The sequence below is a fragment of the Salvelinus sp. IW2-2015 genome, linkage group LG32, assembly GCF_002910315.2.
Source record: "Salvelinus sp. IW2-2015 linkage group LG32, ASM291031v2, whole genome shotgun sequence".
NCBI lineage: Eukaryota > Metazoa > Chordata > Actinopteri > Salmoniformes > Salmonidae > Salvelinus > Salvelinus sp. IW2-2015.
This window is the reverse complement of record NC_036871.1, coordinates 21,220,211-21,235,394: the sequence shown is the minus strand read 5'-3', so window position 1 is coordinate 21,235,394 and position 15,184 is coordinate 21,220,211. Positions and strand designations below refer to the sequence as shown.

Genomic DNA, 15,184 nt, shown 5'->3' with positions numbered 1-15,184 from the left:
ATTATGAAAGCGTAGTTACTTTGTGTAAAGACTGCTTGGAAGTCTTCTAAATGTCAGTTTCATCCACAGCAACCAAATCTTCCCTTCAATATCCCATGGCACTGCTCCTGTAGTAAATAGCAGCTGTGTTGGTTGAATTAGTGTGTGGTGTTTTAAATTTTGAGCTGGCCAACAAGTTGTCATAAGGCTTTGAGGCATGCTATCACTGTGCTGCTCACTGTTTGTTATTGAACATCCAGTGACTTGCCAGCTAGGCCAGTGGTGTTCTCACTCCTCAGCCCAGTCCAGGGCTCACTGTCCCCAGGCTCAGCCCAATGCAGGGAGCTGGGAGCGTGGAGGCTCATAGAGGAGAAAAGCCACACAACTCTCACTCCTCTCCCCTCTCTCTCGCTCTCTCTCTCTCTCTCTCTCGCTCTCTCTCTCTCTCGCTCTCTCTATTTACAAATAGGTTGTACTGCTTCAGTGAGTGAGATGGTCAGTGGTGAGAGACAGAGAGAGAAAGAGGGTTCTCTTTGTATTCCACGGCTGGCTTTGGCGCTTTGGGAGCTAGACACGACACCTTGCAAATAATCTGGGCTTAGCGAGGAATTAGTTGGCTCAGGTGGGTTGTGTGAGGCAAGCAGTCCATCGTCCCCTGAAATGAATAGCCTCGGCAGGTCAGGAAACCCCAAAAATATTTTGTCTGCCATGAATCAATGTGTTTCACTTTCCTTTTAGCTCACAACGGCTTATTTGGAAAATAAATCCCATTCTCCTTTTGGCAGTTAGAGCTGAATGTCACTTTGGGTGGGTCACACACCGAGCCAATGGTTAAAATATAAACAAAAAGAAAGAGAGTGCTAGGATTTATTCATATTTTTAAAGACTGATTGCTAGATATTTCATTAGTATTCACCACTCTGTGTCGTACACTCCAGTAAAATGTATTAGTTGTTAGTGAACTGCCATACGAGCAGTGTGGCACAGATTGTCCAATCCTTATTGATTTTGTAGCTGAATATGCCAAAGTGTCATTATTTCTCAGCACTGTAGCATATTTTGTACAACAGCAACTGCTGCTGCTACATTGTATTGAATAACTCCCTGTATAGATTTCATATTGGCGAGTACACCGGATTTTGATTCAGAAGGAACATTTGAGCTATGTTGTGTACAGAGTCACAGAGGCAGACATGAATGACTATATTTGAATAGTATTGACTGTCCTCCGGACATCAACCACAACCATCTGTCTAGAATACTGAGTGAGATGTTCAGTGCGACGCAAACACACCCAGCCAACCCTTCCACCACACAGACAGTTGACTCTGCCTGTTTGTGTCATAATGGCAAATATTTGATGCCAAATTCCCTGTGTCAGACGGCTTAAATCGATTTGACTTTTACCTAGACGATCATGTTTTACCATTTTAAGTGACGTCTCATGAACTGTCACCTGTATTAAAAAATATCTTCCATAATGTCTAGAGGTTTTGTCCCCTTTTAGCCTGAGTTGTTTTACGGTGCCTATAAAAGGACGTTTGGCTAGTTTGTGTGAAATCCAGTGTAATTAGCTGCTCTGAGATGTGCCAACATCTTCTCACTATGTGTATTAGAATCACATGCAGATGATGAGAGAAGAAACACCTCCTCTAATGTTTCGTAGGTTTGCCAGGTTTGGTAGAGCAGTTTAAAAGTATATTTATTACTGTATTATATATGCACATGTAAATGTGTCTGGTTCCTATATTATCGATAAGCTATTTTTACATTTTGAGAAATAAACTTTTTGTTGGAACTTGTGTATTTTGAAAATGATCTGTGCTGTTACAGTGATGTTTGTCTATTGATTAAATAATGGATTGTGATTGGGTTTGTCCTGTGCATTTGTCTTGAATTAAAGGAAGTAATTCATTTTAATGTCATTATATTATTTAGATAGTGTTAAAAAGTAAATGATGATCTCTGTGTCCATGTCCCTTCATATACATTCAGAGAGATCTAAGTTTGAATCATCTACCAAATTACCACAACATCAACTTGCAAATCGTCTAAATATGTCCTCCACATAGATAATGTGCCTATGTGTACAAGTGTGTGTGTTTGTGTCTGTGTGTGTGTGTGTGTTCTCTGCCTCCCCAGAGTAGTTGAATGACACCGTCTGCCCTGTCCTGTAATAAAATGTAAGAGTGGCACTTTCACKGTTGTCAACAATCTCTAAATGTACTGACAGACAAGGAAAGCACAGGAGCTGTGGTCTGAATGACGCTCTCTAAGGAAACTTAAGCCGCTTGGGTCTCCTATTCTTGGCCAGCAGTCATAGTTGACAGTCCATTTTTATATGTAAATTGGATTCATCTGCGTTTCTCTCCTGAAACAACCAGACGGAAACTATGTTTGACATCCCAACTTTTTACCTTTATGGAGGGTTATAGCTTATTTTACACCCGTGCCTTTCTGATAGGAATGATATTATACTTCATTGTTGTTGACATTGCAATTTCTCAAGATATCATAACATTGTCACTTACAACAAAAATAATATGTTGTGTTTAATATTTCACTGACAGCTGCACCAGTCTACCTGTAGTAATCCAATTATGACAACATGGAAATGACATCTATGACATTTCTATTATAAATGCAGATGAATCCTGTCAGTATATTTATATTTTTGAGCTATTCTCAGTAGATTCTGACATCTACTATATATGTATTTTAGGTCATTACAATGTTATTACAATGTTATTACAATGTTATTACAGTGTTAATACAACTATTGCTCATCATTAGTGATAAGGATAATACATCCTCACTTGTGATCATTCGGTTGTCAGACGTTGATTTTCAACTTTGGCTGAACTTCTACTACTCAGTCTTATCATATACATATTTAAAACTACGTAGTATATTATAAGACAAACATGTAGTAATGAGATAGAAGCGTCTCAAGACCTCCCTTCGGTATCAGTCTCCCGACGGCTCGGCATGGTGTGGAGCGGTGCAGAGGAGTGTGTGTGTCAGTGTATGTCAGGCTCCAGCCCCGTGGGCTGACTCAAGTACCCTGGGAGCACAAGATTTGTTCCTGTAGCTCCGGCACCAGGCAGCTCGGTTCTTCTCTCGGCTCTGCTCCCTCGTCTGCCGGAGAAGAGAGAAATGATTAGCACGCCGGTACAACACTCAGCCTACATCTGCTTTTGCCGGCTCTCGCCATAAGGGGATATCCTGTGTCCTTTTATTGGATTGTCAGTTTCACTCTGAGTCCACGGCCCTGCGAGCTGATGGTTATGATAATAAAATTGAAATATCCAGGTACTTATCACTGTATTACCTGGCTATCAACACCTACATGGTGTCATACTTTAGAGGTTATCCCAGGGTAGAGATCTGATACTCAGGGAAAGACTCGATGATGAAAGGGGGCATGAATGGGGCTTTAGTTATTGGTACATTTTCAAGGTGCTATTTTCCTGGATAGATTAGGGGGAAAGACAGAGTGTAATGTGATGCTTGGGCATCTGGCCAGACCTGAGCGCTGTAGTATAACCCATTTTCAACAGACATTCCCCTGACACTGTAAGGYTGCGTCCCAAATGGCACCCTATTCCCCATATAGTGCACTACTTTTGACCAGGTCCCATAGGCAATTTGTGATAATGTAAAGGGATTTTTTTCTGAGGGAGGCTGCATGTGTGTGCAATGTGCCAAAGCTCAGATCAGGTTTTAAATCAATTTGAATGGGTGTTCAGGACAGCTGATATCTATAAAAGATTTCTCAGCTAATTCTCATGGAGAGCCTGATGTGGRCAGATATTCTGTGTGGCTTTGAAGAGCTACAGCAGGGGGATGTACACGATGCTGCAGGTTTGACCTTATCCACATGAATTGGTTCAACATTTGAGGACTTAGATAAATCAATGGTGACTTTATGATAGCATATCAACATAACTTAAATGTTTTCTGTGTGTGATATGAATGTAAATCTATGGAATATTAATACAAATATGGATTTATGAAATGCAGATTTCTAAAACCCTGAATGTAGCTTCCGTTTTGTTTTGGGTTGTTAGAGATGAGGCCACTTCTTTTGAGCTGATGTTATACCCTTACTTATGACCACCTTCAAATTGCCCTTTGGGATAAAAATCTTTGAAACGTTTTTTTGCCAGCGTTTCATTAAATCACCTCACACACTTTGTCCAATCTGACCATCTAATCCTCCTGAGAGTCTCAGTCTGTTTCACTGCTCCAGAGGTCAAGAGGTGAAGTGCAGCTAATTTATTCATTCAGTCAAATTTCCTGGCTGTGCAGATGGCAGCCTGATATGATATCACTATCACAATCCCATTGGAGTATGCAGGCTGGGTACCCGGGACGAGTGTTCACATGAGCAGGCCCAGCCTTATCAGATTGACGAGCGCTGCCCTTATCTGTGACAGACGGTTCTGGTCCAGCTGCAGGCAGGGGAGGGAGAGATGGAGAGATGGAGAGATGGAGAAATAAGCCGCTTAGATAGACTTGATCCAACCCCAGATCTCTCTCTGAGGAAAAGTTTGTGACTCTTCTTCAAAGAGGCTCTGTCATGTTGTTTGAAATAGTTTGATGGCTGGTGCTGAATGAAAATGACACTTCTTGTGTGTCCTGTTACAGAAGGTGACCTGAGGAGGATGACCCCACAGTGAGACTGGACCCTTCCGTGAGGACCCACCTTCCCCTGACCTGCGTGTCCAGAGCCTCCTCCCGCACCCCGGACACCCTGCCCCATTCCTTCTTCTCTCAGCCCCTCCTCTGGGCCCAGGAACCCCCCTCCCCAGGTACCAGGATGGACTTGCACCGTGCCGCATTCAAGATGGAGTCGTCCTCCTACCTGCCCAACCCTCTGGCATCCCCAGCCCTCATGGTGCTGGCTTCCACCGCCGAGGCAAGCCGCGACGCCTCCATCCCCTGCCAGCAGCCCCGCTCCTTCGGCGTGCCCGTCTCCATGGGCGAGAAGGACATGCACCTGCCCTTTAACAACGGCTCCTACACCTTCGCCTCCATGTACCACCGTCAGGGAGCCGTTCCCGGGGGCTTYCCCAACCGGGACTTCCCCTCCTCCCTGCTGCACCTGCATCACCAGTTCGCCCCCCCAAACCTGGACTGCTCCCCCATCAGCATGCTGAACCACAGCGGGGTGGGGGCCTTCCGACCCTTCGCCTCCCCCCCAGAGGACCGCGACGGGGCAGGGGGCTATCAGTCAGCCTTCACCCCAGCTAAGCGCCTCAAAGGCTGCCTGGATGCAGACGCCTCTCCCCACCTGCGCTACACGGACGCTGAGGGTAAAGAGTATGACTTTGGGGCACAGATCCCCTCCAGGTCCCCAAGCGCCCTCAAAGCAGTTGAGGACGCTGGGAAAAAGATTTTTGCAGTGTCAGGCTTATTGTCCGACCGCGAGACGTCATCAAGTCCAGAAGACCGCATCGAACGCTGTGAGTACATTTACCTTTATCTAATGTTTCACAAAGGCCTGATTAGTCTGTAAAGTAAAGAAACATAAAACGTGTGTAATGATTTGTTATCTTTATTATCAAATCATGCCTCACAAACAACATGATTTTGATATTAATTTACAAGAAAACATTTATCTAAAAACAGCACATACTATATACTGTGATTTAGTAGAGACTGCAGCACCCATTCTATGTGAGAAGTGTATTCAACTACCAGAGAATGTTAAGATAGTGTTTCACAGAGCACATTACAAGGAACTCCACAGGTCTAATTCATAAATGAGATGGAGGTTTCTCTTGGGTAAGTGCAAGTGAAAGAATTGGGGAAATTCAAATGATGGCATAACCTTTCCTGAACAGGGCGTGCTCAGAAGAATAAGTATGCTGCTGAGTGAGAGTCCAGTAATATAACTGGCAGTAATCCACCCTGTGAACCTTAACTCCAAATACCAGCAGGCCTGTGAAAACCCCAAGACATTTCCATAGGCCTTAAACTCACACACACACAGCGCTGTCCTCTCCTCTCACTGTGGACTGTGGTGAACGCATACACACTCACACACACTCATGTGCGAGTACGCGCTCTCTCTCACACACACACACACACACACACACACACACACACACACACACCACACACACACACACACACACACACCACCACACCACACACACACACACACACACACACACACACACACACACACACACACACACACACACACACACACACCACACTCCTACCAATATGTCCTCTTCACCACCACAGCACACTACACTATTTTCTGGTCCCTTCTTTCTGCCTTTTCCCCCGTCCCTCCCTGTCCCTGTCACTCCGACTCCCAACAAGAGCATTGGTCAATGAGCGGAGGCCCATTTGGCTCTCTGTTTGAATCTGATTACTTGGGAAGTGACTCGCTACAAGATCGGGCACAGTCCTGTCATCAGCATTCATCATACCACTGCACTCACCACACCAGCGTGGCAAATTAACAGGGATTACCCAGCTTTCCAAACTTGGCAGGAGACATGTCTCTAACGAAGGGGCGTTCAATCGGAGTACCCACAACCCCTGTCTCCCCCTACCCTCCTCTCTCTCTGCACAAGTACTTAACAACTCCTACACATGTCAACACAATCCATCTTGATCTGTGACAGATTGGGGGGAGGAGAGAACAGAGAGACAGAGACGCGAGTAGAGAGCGAGAGAGAGTGGGGGTCTCTCTGGATGAGCAGGGGATTGAGGCCTCATTATGATGGTGGTGAATTCCCTGTGCTTTTTTTGCCATCTTTCTGTCTCTGTCTCAGTCCATCTTTCGTCTCTGTCTCAGTCCATCTTTCTCTCTCTGTCTCAGTCCATCTTTCTGTCTCTGTCTCAGTCCATCTTTCTCTCTCTGTCTCAGTCCCGCTTTCTCTCTTTTTCTCCCCCATTTCCTCTCCCTCTCACTGGGAGGGCTAGAGTGCGAGAGATCGAACCACCCTTGATCAAAAACATGAGAGACAAGGGCGGCGAGCTGAGACTGATCCGATAAAAAAAACACCGGAGGAGCAGGGAAGGCTGTGAATGACACACCCAGTCAGAAGAAAGAGAGGGAGAGAGAAGTAGGGAAGAAAAGAGAGAGAGAAAGAGAGAGAAGTAGGGAAGGGAGAGAGAGAAAGAGGGAGAGAACTGAAAGAAATAGCACTTCTCATAAAGGATTACTTCTCATATGAGTCCTGTTTAAAGCCACTTTGGTGGTTTTGAGGAACTGTAAATGTCAGCCCAACTGTAGAACCAGAGAGATGCATTTCGATTTCTACTTTGTAACGTGTAGTGTAGATGGAAGAAGTGAAATAGATAGAATTACATGTCCTTCATTTTGAGGCATTGGGAGATTGCAAAATGCAGCTACATGAATTCTCCCGGAGAAAGGCTTATGAATGTTACCAATAGCATCCAGATCTACTGCTACTGTGCCTTAAGCTGATATTGGTGTCATTTGATTACGATATGGCCTGGTTCATCCTCACTGATATAGAGAAGATTAGGGTGGAAGGGAACCAGGGGACTAGGGGGGTTGGCATCCCCAGTGTAGAGCAAAGCGGCATGGGCGTAGGGTATGGTGAGGACTGGGAGTGGGGAAATTAGTTTGAGAGCTGGAAGCTGTTTTCTGTTTTGGAGTCTTGTCTAATTCGATTAAACCTGGGCCCACCAAGGGCTCTAATGCAATTGAATTTCCAGCACTTTTATATAAGAGACTTAAATTGGGTTCCCCTTGACTGGATAGCTAGCTGCTTGCTGTCACTCCTGGAACAGTGTCCCCTCAGTGTTAAGCCCACCAAATCTTCCCAGTACAGTCACTGGCACGTTTTTAATACGCTATGCTGTCAACCATTAAACCTCCACATAAAGGTCCCATCATGGCATAATATATATATGCATAATATACGCATGTCACATTATAAGCTATTACCAGTCAGTGTATTCATACTACATATTTATCCTCTGAAATCAGGAATAAAAAGGTTTTTCCTTCTATACTGTATTATTCACAGGCATCAGGAGTCATTTGCCTGTTTAAAATTCACATGAATATTTACACTGAAACAGTCACATGCAGAAGCTCAGTGAAGACAGAAGAACACTTGTTTGTTTGTGAGAGTGATTTTATATTTGTGTATCTCTGTGTGTTTTGTGTGTGTGCCATTTATTTTTATGGATATAGTGTGTGTGTGTGTGTGTGTGTTTGTTCCTGTGTGTGTATGTGTGTGTTTTGTGAGAGTCTACATCTCCCTGTGTGAGTGTGTGACAGCTGGAGATTGTTTGTTTGTTTTTCCCCCACCACACAATTGCACGGCAGAGCTGAGCATTAAACATGACCCTGAACAGCTAACCCACTTCCACAATTCCATTCCACAAAGCACCCCAACAGCCTGACTTTGGGGAGGAGAGAGAGAGAGAGAGAAGAGAGAGATGAGAGACGAGAGAGAGAGAGGAGGAGAAGGAGAGAGGAGAGAGAGAGAGATAGAGAGAGAGAGAGAGAGAGAGAGAGAGAGAGAGAGAGAGAGAGAGAGAGAGAAGTAAAGACTGTGTGTGTGAGCGAGTGAGAGGGAGCAAGAAAAAGTGAGATAAAAGGAGAGATCAAATAAATAATAAAAAAGGAGGATGAGCAATCAGTGTGGTTTAGAGCTGAAACACAGACCCCAGCTGACTTCCTGAGCAGCTGAAATAAAAGAGAAGAATCCTTAAGACAACAGTGTAGCCACGCGGGCTTCCTTCCTGACGTGACCAAGCTGTGAGCCGTACAGGCCTGTCTCCATAAATCCCCGCTGATTTACGGGGAACTGGGTGCCTGGCAGGGCCACAGTTAACCCCCACCAGCCCGGTCAGGACTGAGGTTAGCCACTGACCGACCCACCGCCTAGTCAGTCAGACGACAGGCCAGTAAGACTAGGCTAGATATCCCATCTAATGTCTGTCTGTCTGGGAGAATCAGGATTCAGAATCAGGATTCAGTTCCTCCCACATTGTATTCAAGACCACCTGAGTTTTGGGTTTAGGTTTGGGGTTACTTGGTGATGATTCTGAATATTATCAGCTAGGTTGTTGTGATATTAAAATGAATGCAGTACAGTATGTAGTTCCATCTCCATACCTGGTTCTGTGACACCGGTTGCCAGGCAGATTGTTCAGCTGGTGACTTTAAAGATTTACTGGCCCATACCTTTCCCTCTCCGTCCCCGTCACCATGATTGATGCAGATTTTCATGTTTGTCATTCCTGCCTTGTATATCTGTCACCCAACTTGCAGTTATTCCACCGTTCTTCACATCCAATGTTCAAAAGAGCAACGTGCGCTGACAGCTGTTAAAACACACAGTCAGTCAGATGAGGTGTTTTCTTTCTTTCAAAGAGCAGATGTCATCAGTGTGGTTATTATTCACAGGGAAATATTACAAACTTTGGGAAACAGTTGCAGGAAAAGGAGACAATCATCGAGAGGATCCTCAAAGAGTAAAGATGATAGTGATGATGGTGATAAGAATAGAAAATGGCTTTATATTTGAATTCCTATCATCTCACGAGGCTCTTGAATTTTTTGTTTCGTTACAACAACCCCTATTCATTTCATTCTGGCAGGTGAAGACTTAAATAACCAAGGAGACATTGTCATCCCCACAAAAATCTGCTCCCTGCTCCCCCCTCCCCCCTCCTCTTGCCCTGATCTCATCCCCTCTCCCTCCCTCGCTCTCCTCTCCCTGTCACGGTCTAGTGGCGAGGTTAAGTTAAGTAAGAGTGTTCTAATAATTAGGCTGCAGCCCGGGTGCTCGTCTGTGTTACCCAGATGTTAAAAGGCTTGTCCTCTCATGTTGCCTCCCTGTCAGTCCCCCCCCCCACCACCTCCCCACCTCCTCTCCCGCCCAGCTCCTGGGTGCTGTGGCCCTCTGGCCTCCATTTCTTTGTTAAGTCTCTTTCTGTCTCTCTCGTTGGGTGGTTGTTGGCAGTAGACAGCAGGTGTCTACCCACCACAACGCTGTGTTAAAGAGAAGAGCAGTGGGCTGKGCCATTGTCGCAGCGCAATACAGATCAAGGATTAGCGCTTCCTGCCTGGGCTTTGTTGGATCGGCCACTTGAATTGAACACAGATTGGTGTGCGGCCTCGATTATTGAAACGAGCCGCTGGATCCACTGTTAGGGAAATGAACGGGGGGAAATTAGATGAGCGGCGCCACCCTCCTCCAAGGAACAGCTGGGTTCTCTGGACTAGTAAACAGCTCCTTGCAGTGCTCAGTTAAAGGAGGGACACATTGAACACAAGCCCACAACTTTTTAATCTGTTTTTCTCATATTGCCGAGCTAGAAAGAGAACTTGTTTCAGCTCCAGACAATATGAGAACATAAGTCTCAAAAGAAGGGACGATTGAAGTCGTAATGTAAAACAGGAATATTTATATAGCTAGTAATATTGTGGTGGTATGTTTTCCCTGACAATGGGCTTTCTTCTTTTTTCTGTATGTGCCTGTGTGCAAGCTCGTTATTTATGCTGTTGTGGTGTGTGTGTGTGTGTGTGTGTGTGTGTGTGTGTGTGTGTGTGTGTGCCTCAGCAGTATGGGGGGCCCAGTCTCCGTCCGTTCCACTTGGCCCCCTCCATTTCATCTCCCAGGCCCCGGGTCAGCTACATTCCCATGGTCCGGATTCCAGCCCTGCGCTGATGTCACTCAGCCTCTATAAATCCCAGTGAAACCAGCCCGCTGAGTCCAGTAGAACTTCCACAGCTGGCACTCAGTTCCGTTCCTCCGTTACACAGGGGTCAGGCTGCTAGACAGGGCACCAGGAGGGCAGAACACCCTGGAGGTCCAGTCCTCCATCCCCTCTTTCCTCTCCTCCCTTTTATTAAACAGGTTTGGAACATATTCTTTAGTTGTCACTGACTGACTCACAGAGTCCAGAGCTGTTGGGTTTATTTCTCCGGAGTGCCTGTATTCCACGGCCCTCGGCCTGCCCATGTTAATGCAGACGTATTGAAAGGTCTGTCCCCAACAGAACACSCTTAAAGAGCCAGGGGCTGGAGCCGCGCTCCTGCTAACAGGTCCCCCAYCTAGAGCAAGGCTAGACAGACCCCCACGACAGCTGGCATGTAGTCTTCTATCGCTTTTATTCCCCCTTTTCTTTTTATCTTCATGTTTCCTATGTTCCTCTCCTTTCCTCTTTTTCTTCCCTCCTTCCCTCTCTTTCTCCTCCCTCCCTCTCTCCTCGATAGCTCTGGCCCCTTCTTCTCATCTCTGTAATCTAATCTTCTCACAGTTTGTGGATGCAGTCTTCTGTGACAGGCTTGTTTCCAAAAAGCCCACTTGGCAAAAGGACACATATATGTTACGCCCTTAATTTGGAATAATTCATCGTCAAATGATTGAGGCCTCTGAAGCGCTGCTGTGAGAGGCTGCGTTTGGGATCGTTACCTGTTTTAACACACGGTTGCACAATGTTTCACAGTGTTGCAGACTGGAGCTGTGCCACAATAACACTCCTTTTTCAGACCATTACCTCACAACCACATGAAATGCACCTGTAGCTTTTGTTTCRGTGATATTTAGTCTTCACTGAAAATACACTAGAGTGGTTTTTCAGTAGGTAAATCTGGAGAAACAAAAACTAGAAAACGTAACAATTGGATGTATGGGTATTACAGTGAATTACCAGCAAACTAAATAGGCATGTTTCAAACCGTTCAAGTGGGCATTTCCTTGTTATTCGCACCATCAGATGCAGAAACATTGTATAATCACAGTCTCAGCTGCTAATCACGGAACCACCATGAATAAAGAAAGGCCTCCATACTGCCACATGTTCAATCCAATCTGCATGGTCCTTCACACTGACCCACAATGCAGTGGTGCATTTGTGACAGGTGACGGCCATTAGGAAAGTGTTGCCATTCTCCCCTAGCTACCTTCATGTCACTCACCCTCCGTCCAATCCTCCTCTCACTAGCCCCAATTAATTATTTATCAGCATGTATCATCTATTTACCTTTGTAATCCATCTGTCAGCAGGCCTATTGATTCAATCCTGCATTCTAATTGTGTGTCCTCTACTCGGCAGCTATCTCATATTCAAATCCAATAGCGTGTCACCCCAGCCTCCTCTGTATTAGTTACCCAGCCTCTATCTGTATTAGTTACCCAGCCTCCTATCTGTATTAGTTACCCAGTCTCTATCTGTATTAGTTACCCAGTCTCTCTTGTATTAGTTACCCAGCTCTCTCTGTATTAGTTACCCAGCCTCTATCTGTATTAGTTACCCAGCTCTATCTGTATTAGTTACCCAGCCTCTCTCTGTATAGTTACCCAGTCTCTATCTGTATTAGTTACCCAGTCTCTATCTGTATTAGTTACCCAGCTCTCTCTGTATTAGTTACCAGTCTCTCTCTGTATTAGTTACCCAGCCTCTCTCTGTATTAGTTACCCAGTCTCTTCTCTGTATTAGTTACCCAGCCCTATCTGTATTAGTTACCCAGCCTCTATCTGTATTAGTTACCCAGTCTCTATCTGTATAGTTACCCAGCCTCTCTCTGTATTAGTTACCCAGCTCTATCTGTATTAGTTACCCAGCCTCTATCGTATTAGTTACCAGTCTCTTCTGTATTAGTTACCCAGCCTCTATCTGTATTAGTTACCCAGCCTCTCTCTGTATTAGTTACCCAGCCTCTCTCTGTATTAGTTACCCAGCCTCTCTCTGTATTAGTTACCCAGCCTCTATGTATTTCTAGTCTCTATCTGTATTAGTTACCCAGTCTCTTCTGTATTAGTTACCCAGCCTCTATCTGTATTAGTTACCAGCCTCTATCTGTCTGTAGCGGTGATTTTGTTAATCAATGGAGTCATAGTAGCTATTCTAAATTATTCTTAGGGCGGCAGGTAGTCTAGTGGTTAGAGAGTTGGGCCAGTAATGTCACTGGTTTGAATACMTGAGCAGACAAGGTGAAAAATCTGTCGATGAGCCCTTGAGCCCTTGAGCGAAACACATTTCACTCACTGCACCTATCTGGTATATGTGACAATGAAACTTTAGCTTTTCTTGTTTTTTCTGAAGGAAGATGGATTTCAAACACCAAACTTCTTTACTCTCGTTCTATTCAGTTTCAATTCTCTAGTTCTTCTTTCTTTCATTCTTTTTTTCTATATTTTTTCTTAGCTAGTTCTGTTGACATTGAGGTGTCGGGTAGAGATGTGTAGCAGGCTGTCTGTCTGATCGTGTGGAGTGTACCACACCACATACCACACTACCCTGCACCACAGCACACTACCCTGCACCACACCACATACCACACTACCACCACACTACCCTGCAGCACACCACACTGCACCACACCAAACCACACCGCCTGTCCGTGTCCAGGCGCCTGCAGCCGGTGCTTTTATAAGCCAGTAAATAGGTCCATAGGGGGGTAGTAACCAAGCAGCCGGGAGGAAATTGTTCAAGTAGGCACTTAACCAGCAGCCCCACCAGTCTCCCTCCCTCCCACTCTCTTATCATGATGGCTTATACTGTTGTTCTCAGTTGTCTTCTAACAAGGCTTTTGACATAATTGAATACAGTAGCCCTGCAGAGTGCCGATAAGTGTGTGCGTGTGTGCGTGTTTGAGTGTGTGTAAGCTATGTGTGTGTGTGTGTGTGTGTGGGAAGATGAATGACTACGTGTGTGCGAGCATTCGTACATGCGCGTGTGTGTATATAAATGTGTGTGTGTGCGTGCGKGATGTCTGTCTGTAGGGTTTATATATGCACATTGGTATACAGTACATGTAAACTTATTGCTCACTTCGTGCCCTCCTCCTCCTTCTCTTAGTCTCCTGGGCGAATCAGAGGCTACGTGTGAGAGCCCAGCATGAGTAAACGCTGAAATGCAGCAATCAGTAAACACTCACTGAGCTAATGACATCAATCAATGGCCTTTTAAAACAGCAATTTGATAATTACAATCATCAATGCTCCCCGCAGTATTCATTACCAAGCAAGGACTGATCTCAATAGGGCCCCCCTCCATTTCTCTCTCTCTCTTTCTCTGTTTTACTGGTTAAATCAAGGTTAAATAAAAAATTAAGTATTGTCTCGTCAACTGGCCTGAGGTGTTTAGATAAAGCTTATAGAGATGGATTTATTTAGATATGTTTTAGAATGATCCTGTTTTGTAATATTAAGATTAGGAGCATTATCTATGTTGAGTCCTGTCGGGTTGTTAAATGCTAAACCCGCTGCTCAATTTGTGTGTTTGCATTTCTTATGTAAAAAAGAGGAAAAGGGGGATACCTAGTCAGTTGTACAACTGAATGCATTCAACCAAAATGTGTCTTGCACATTTAACCAAACCCCTCTGAATCAGAGTGGTGCGGGGGGCTGCCTTAATTGACAATTAATGATTAAAAGGATTACTTAATCACAATGTAATATATTTGTCTTTAGTATCGTTTGGTCCAATAATACACTACTGTTATTTCTCAACAACAACACAAATGACTATTTTAAACAACCTCTGTTTAATTTTGGGGTAAGAATTGATATAATACATTTACACATCTTAGTAACTCAAAGTGTGAGACAATTCCAATGGTTCATTTGGTGATGTGCAGCCTGGTGCAGACAGCAGGTTTATTTTCATTATGATGGATTAGCAACAATTATGCCACAGCTGTAGAAAATCAATTTAATTCTTCACTTGTCTCTCCTTTCAAAATACTTTCTTAGATGAAACCATGGTGTCAGAAGTAGGAGACACGGTCCTTATGTTTCATCTTGTTCGGTGATCAGTGATTCCGTTGTCTGGTCGGAGCGTCTCTGAGAGTCGWGATGCTTGTCGTTACTGCGGGGGCGCGGGGAATTGCGCAGAAGTTTATTTATGTGACACATCAAAGGGAAACAGCGGCCGTTTGACTAACCCTCTCAGCGTGGGGTCCACAATCGTCTCAACCAGTGCCTCCCCCTTCCACCCCAACCACCCCTACAATCAAAGATGAAAACTGTCCCTGGGTTGCTCCTCACTGGGTCATTTTCATCATATTTGTTGTGTGTACCAGCCAGCCAAACAGAGACAATTTTGAGATACAGAGCTGAAAATTGTTGCTTTTGAAAATGACACCTGAAAGTGGTGAGTTTGGGGCTAATCTGGGGTGGACTGGGGTCCTAGCTCTCTTCTCTTTATAGAGTGGTCCTGTTTGGCTACACGTGGCTGACTGTGG

The 15,184-nt window shown here is 44.9% G+C and overlaps 1 protein-coding gene across 1 annotated transcript in view; it reads left to right on the top strand.

The window, feature by feature from the left end:
* rnf220a (ring finger protein 220a) overlaps nucleotides 1-15,184 on the top strand; it is a 170,854-nt gene that overhangs the window by 4,833 nt on the left and 150,837 nt on the right. The window contains exon 2 of the mRNA XM_070436799.1: nucleotides 4,630-5,447. Coding sequence (XP_070292900.1) covers nucleotides 4,802-5,447 — 646 coding nt within the window. The 5' untranslated portion in view covers nucleotides 4,630-4,801. The remainder of the gene's footprint in view (nucleotides 1-4,629; nucleotides 5,448-15,184) is intronic.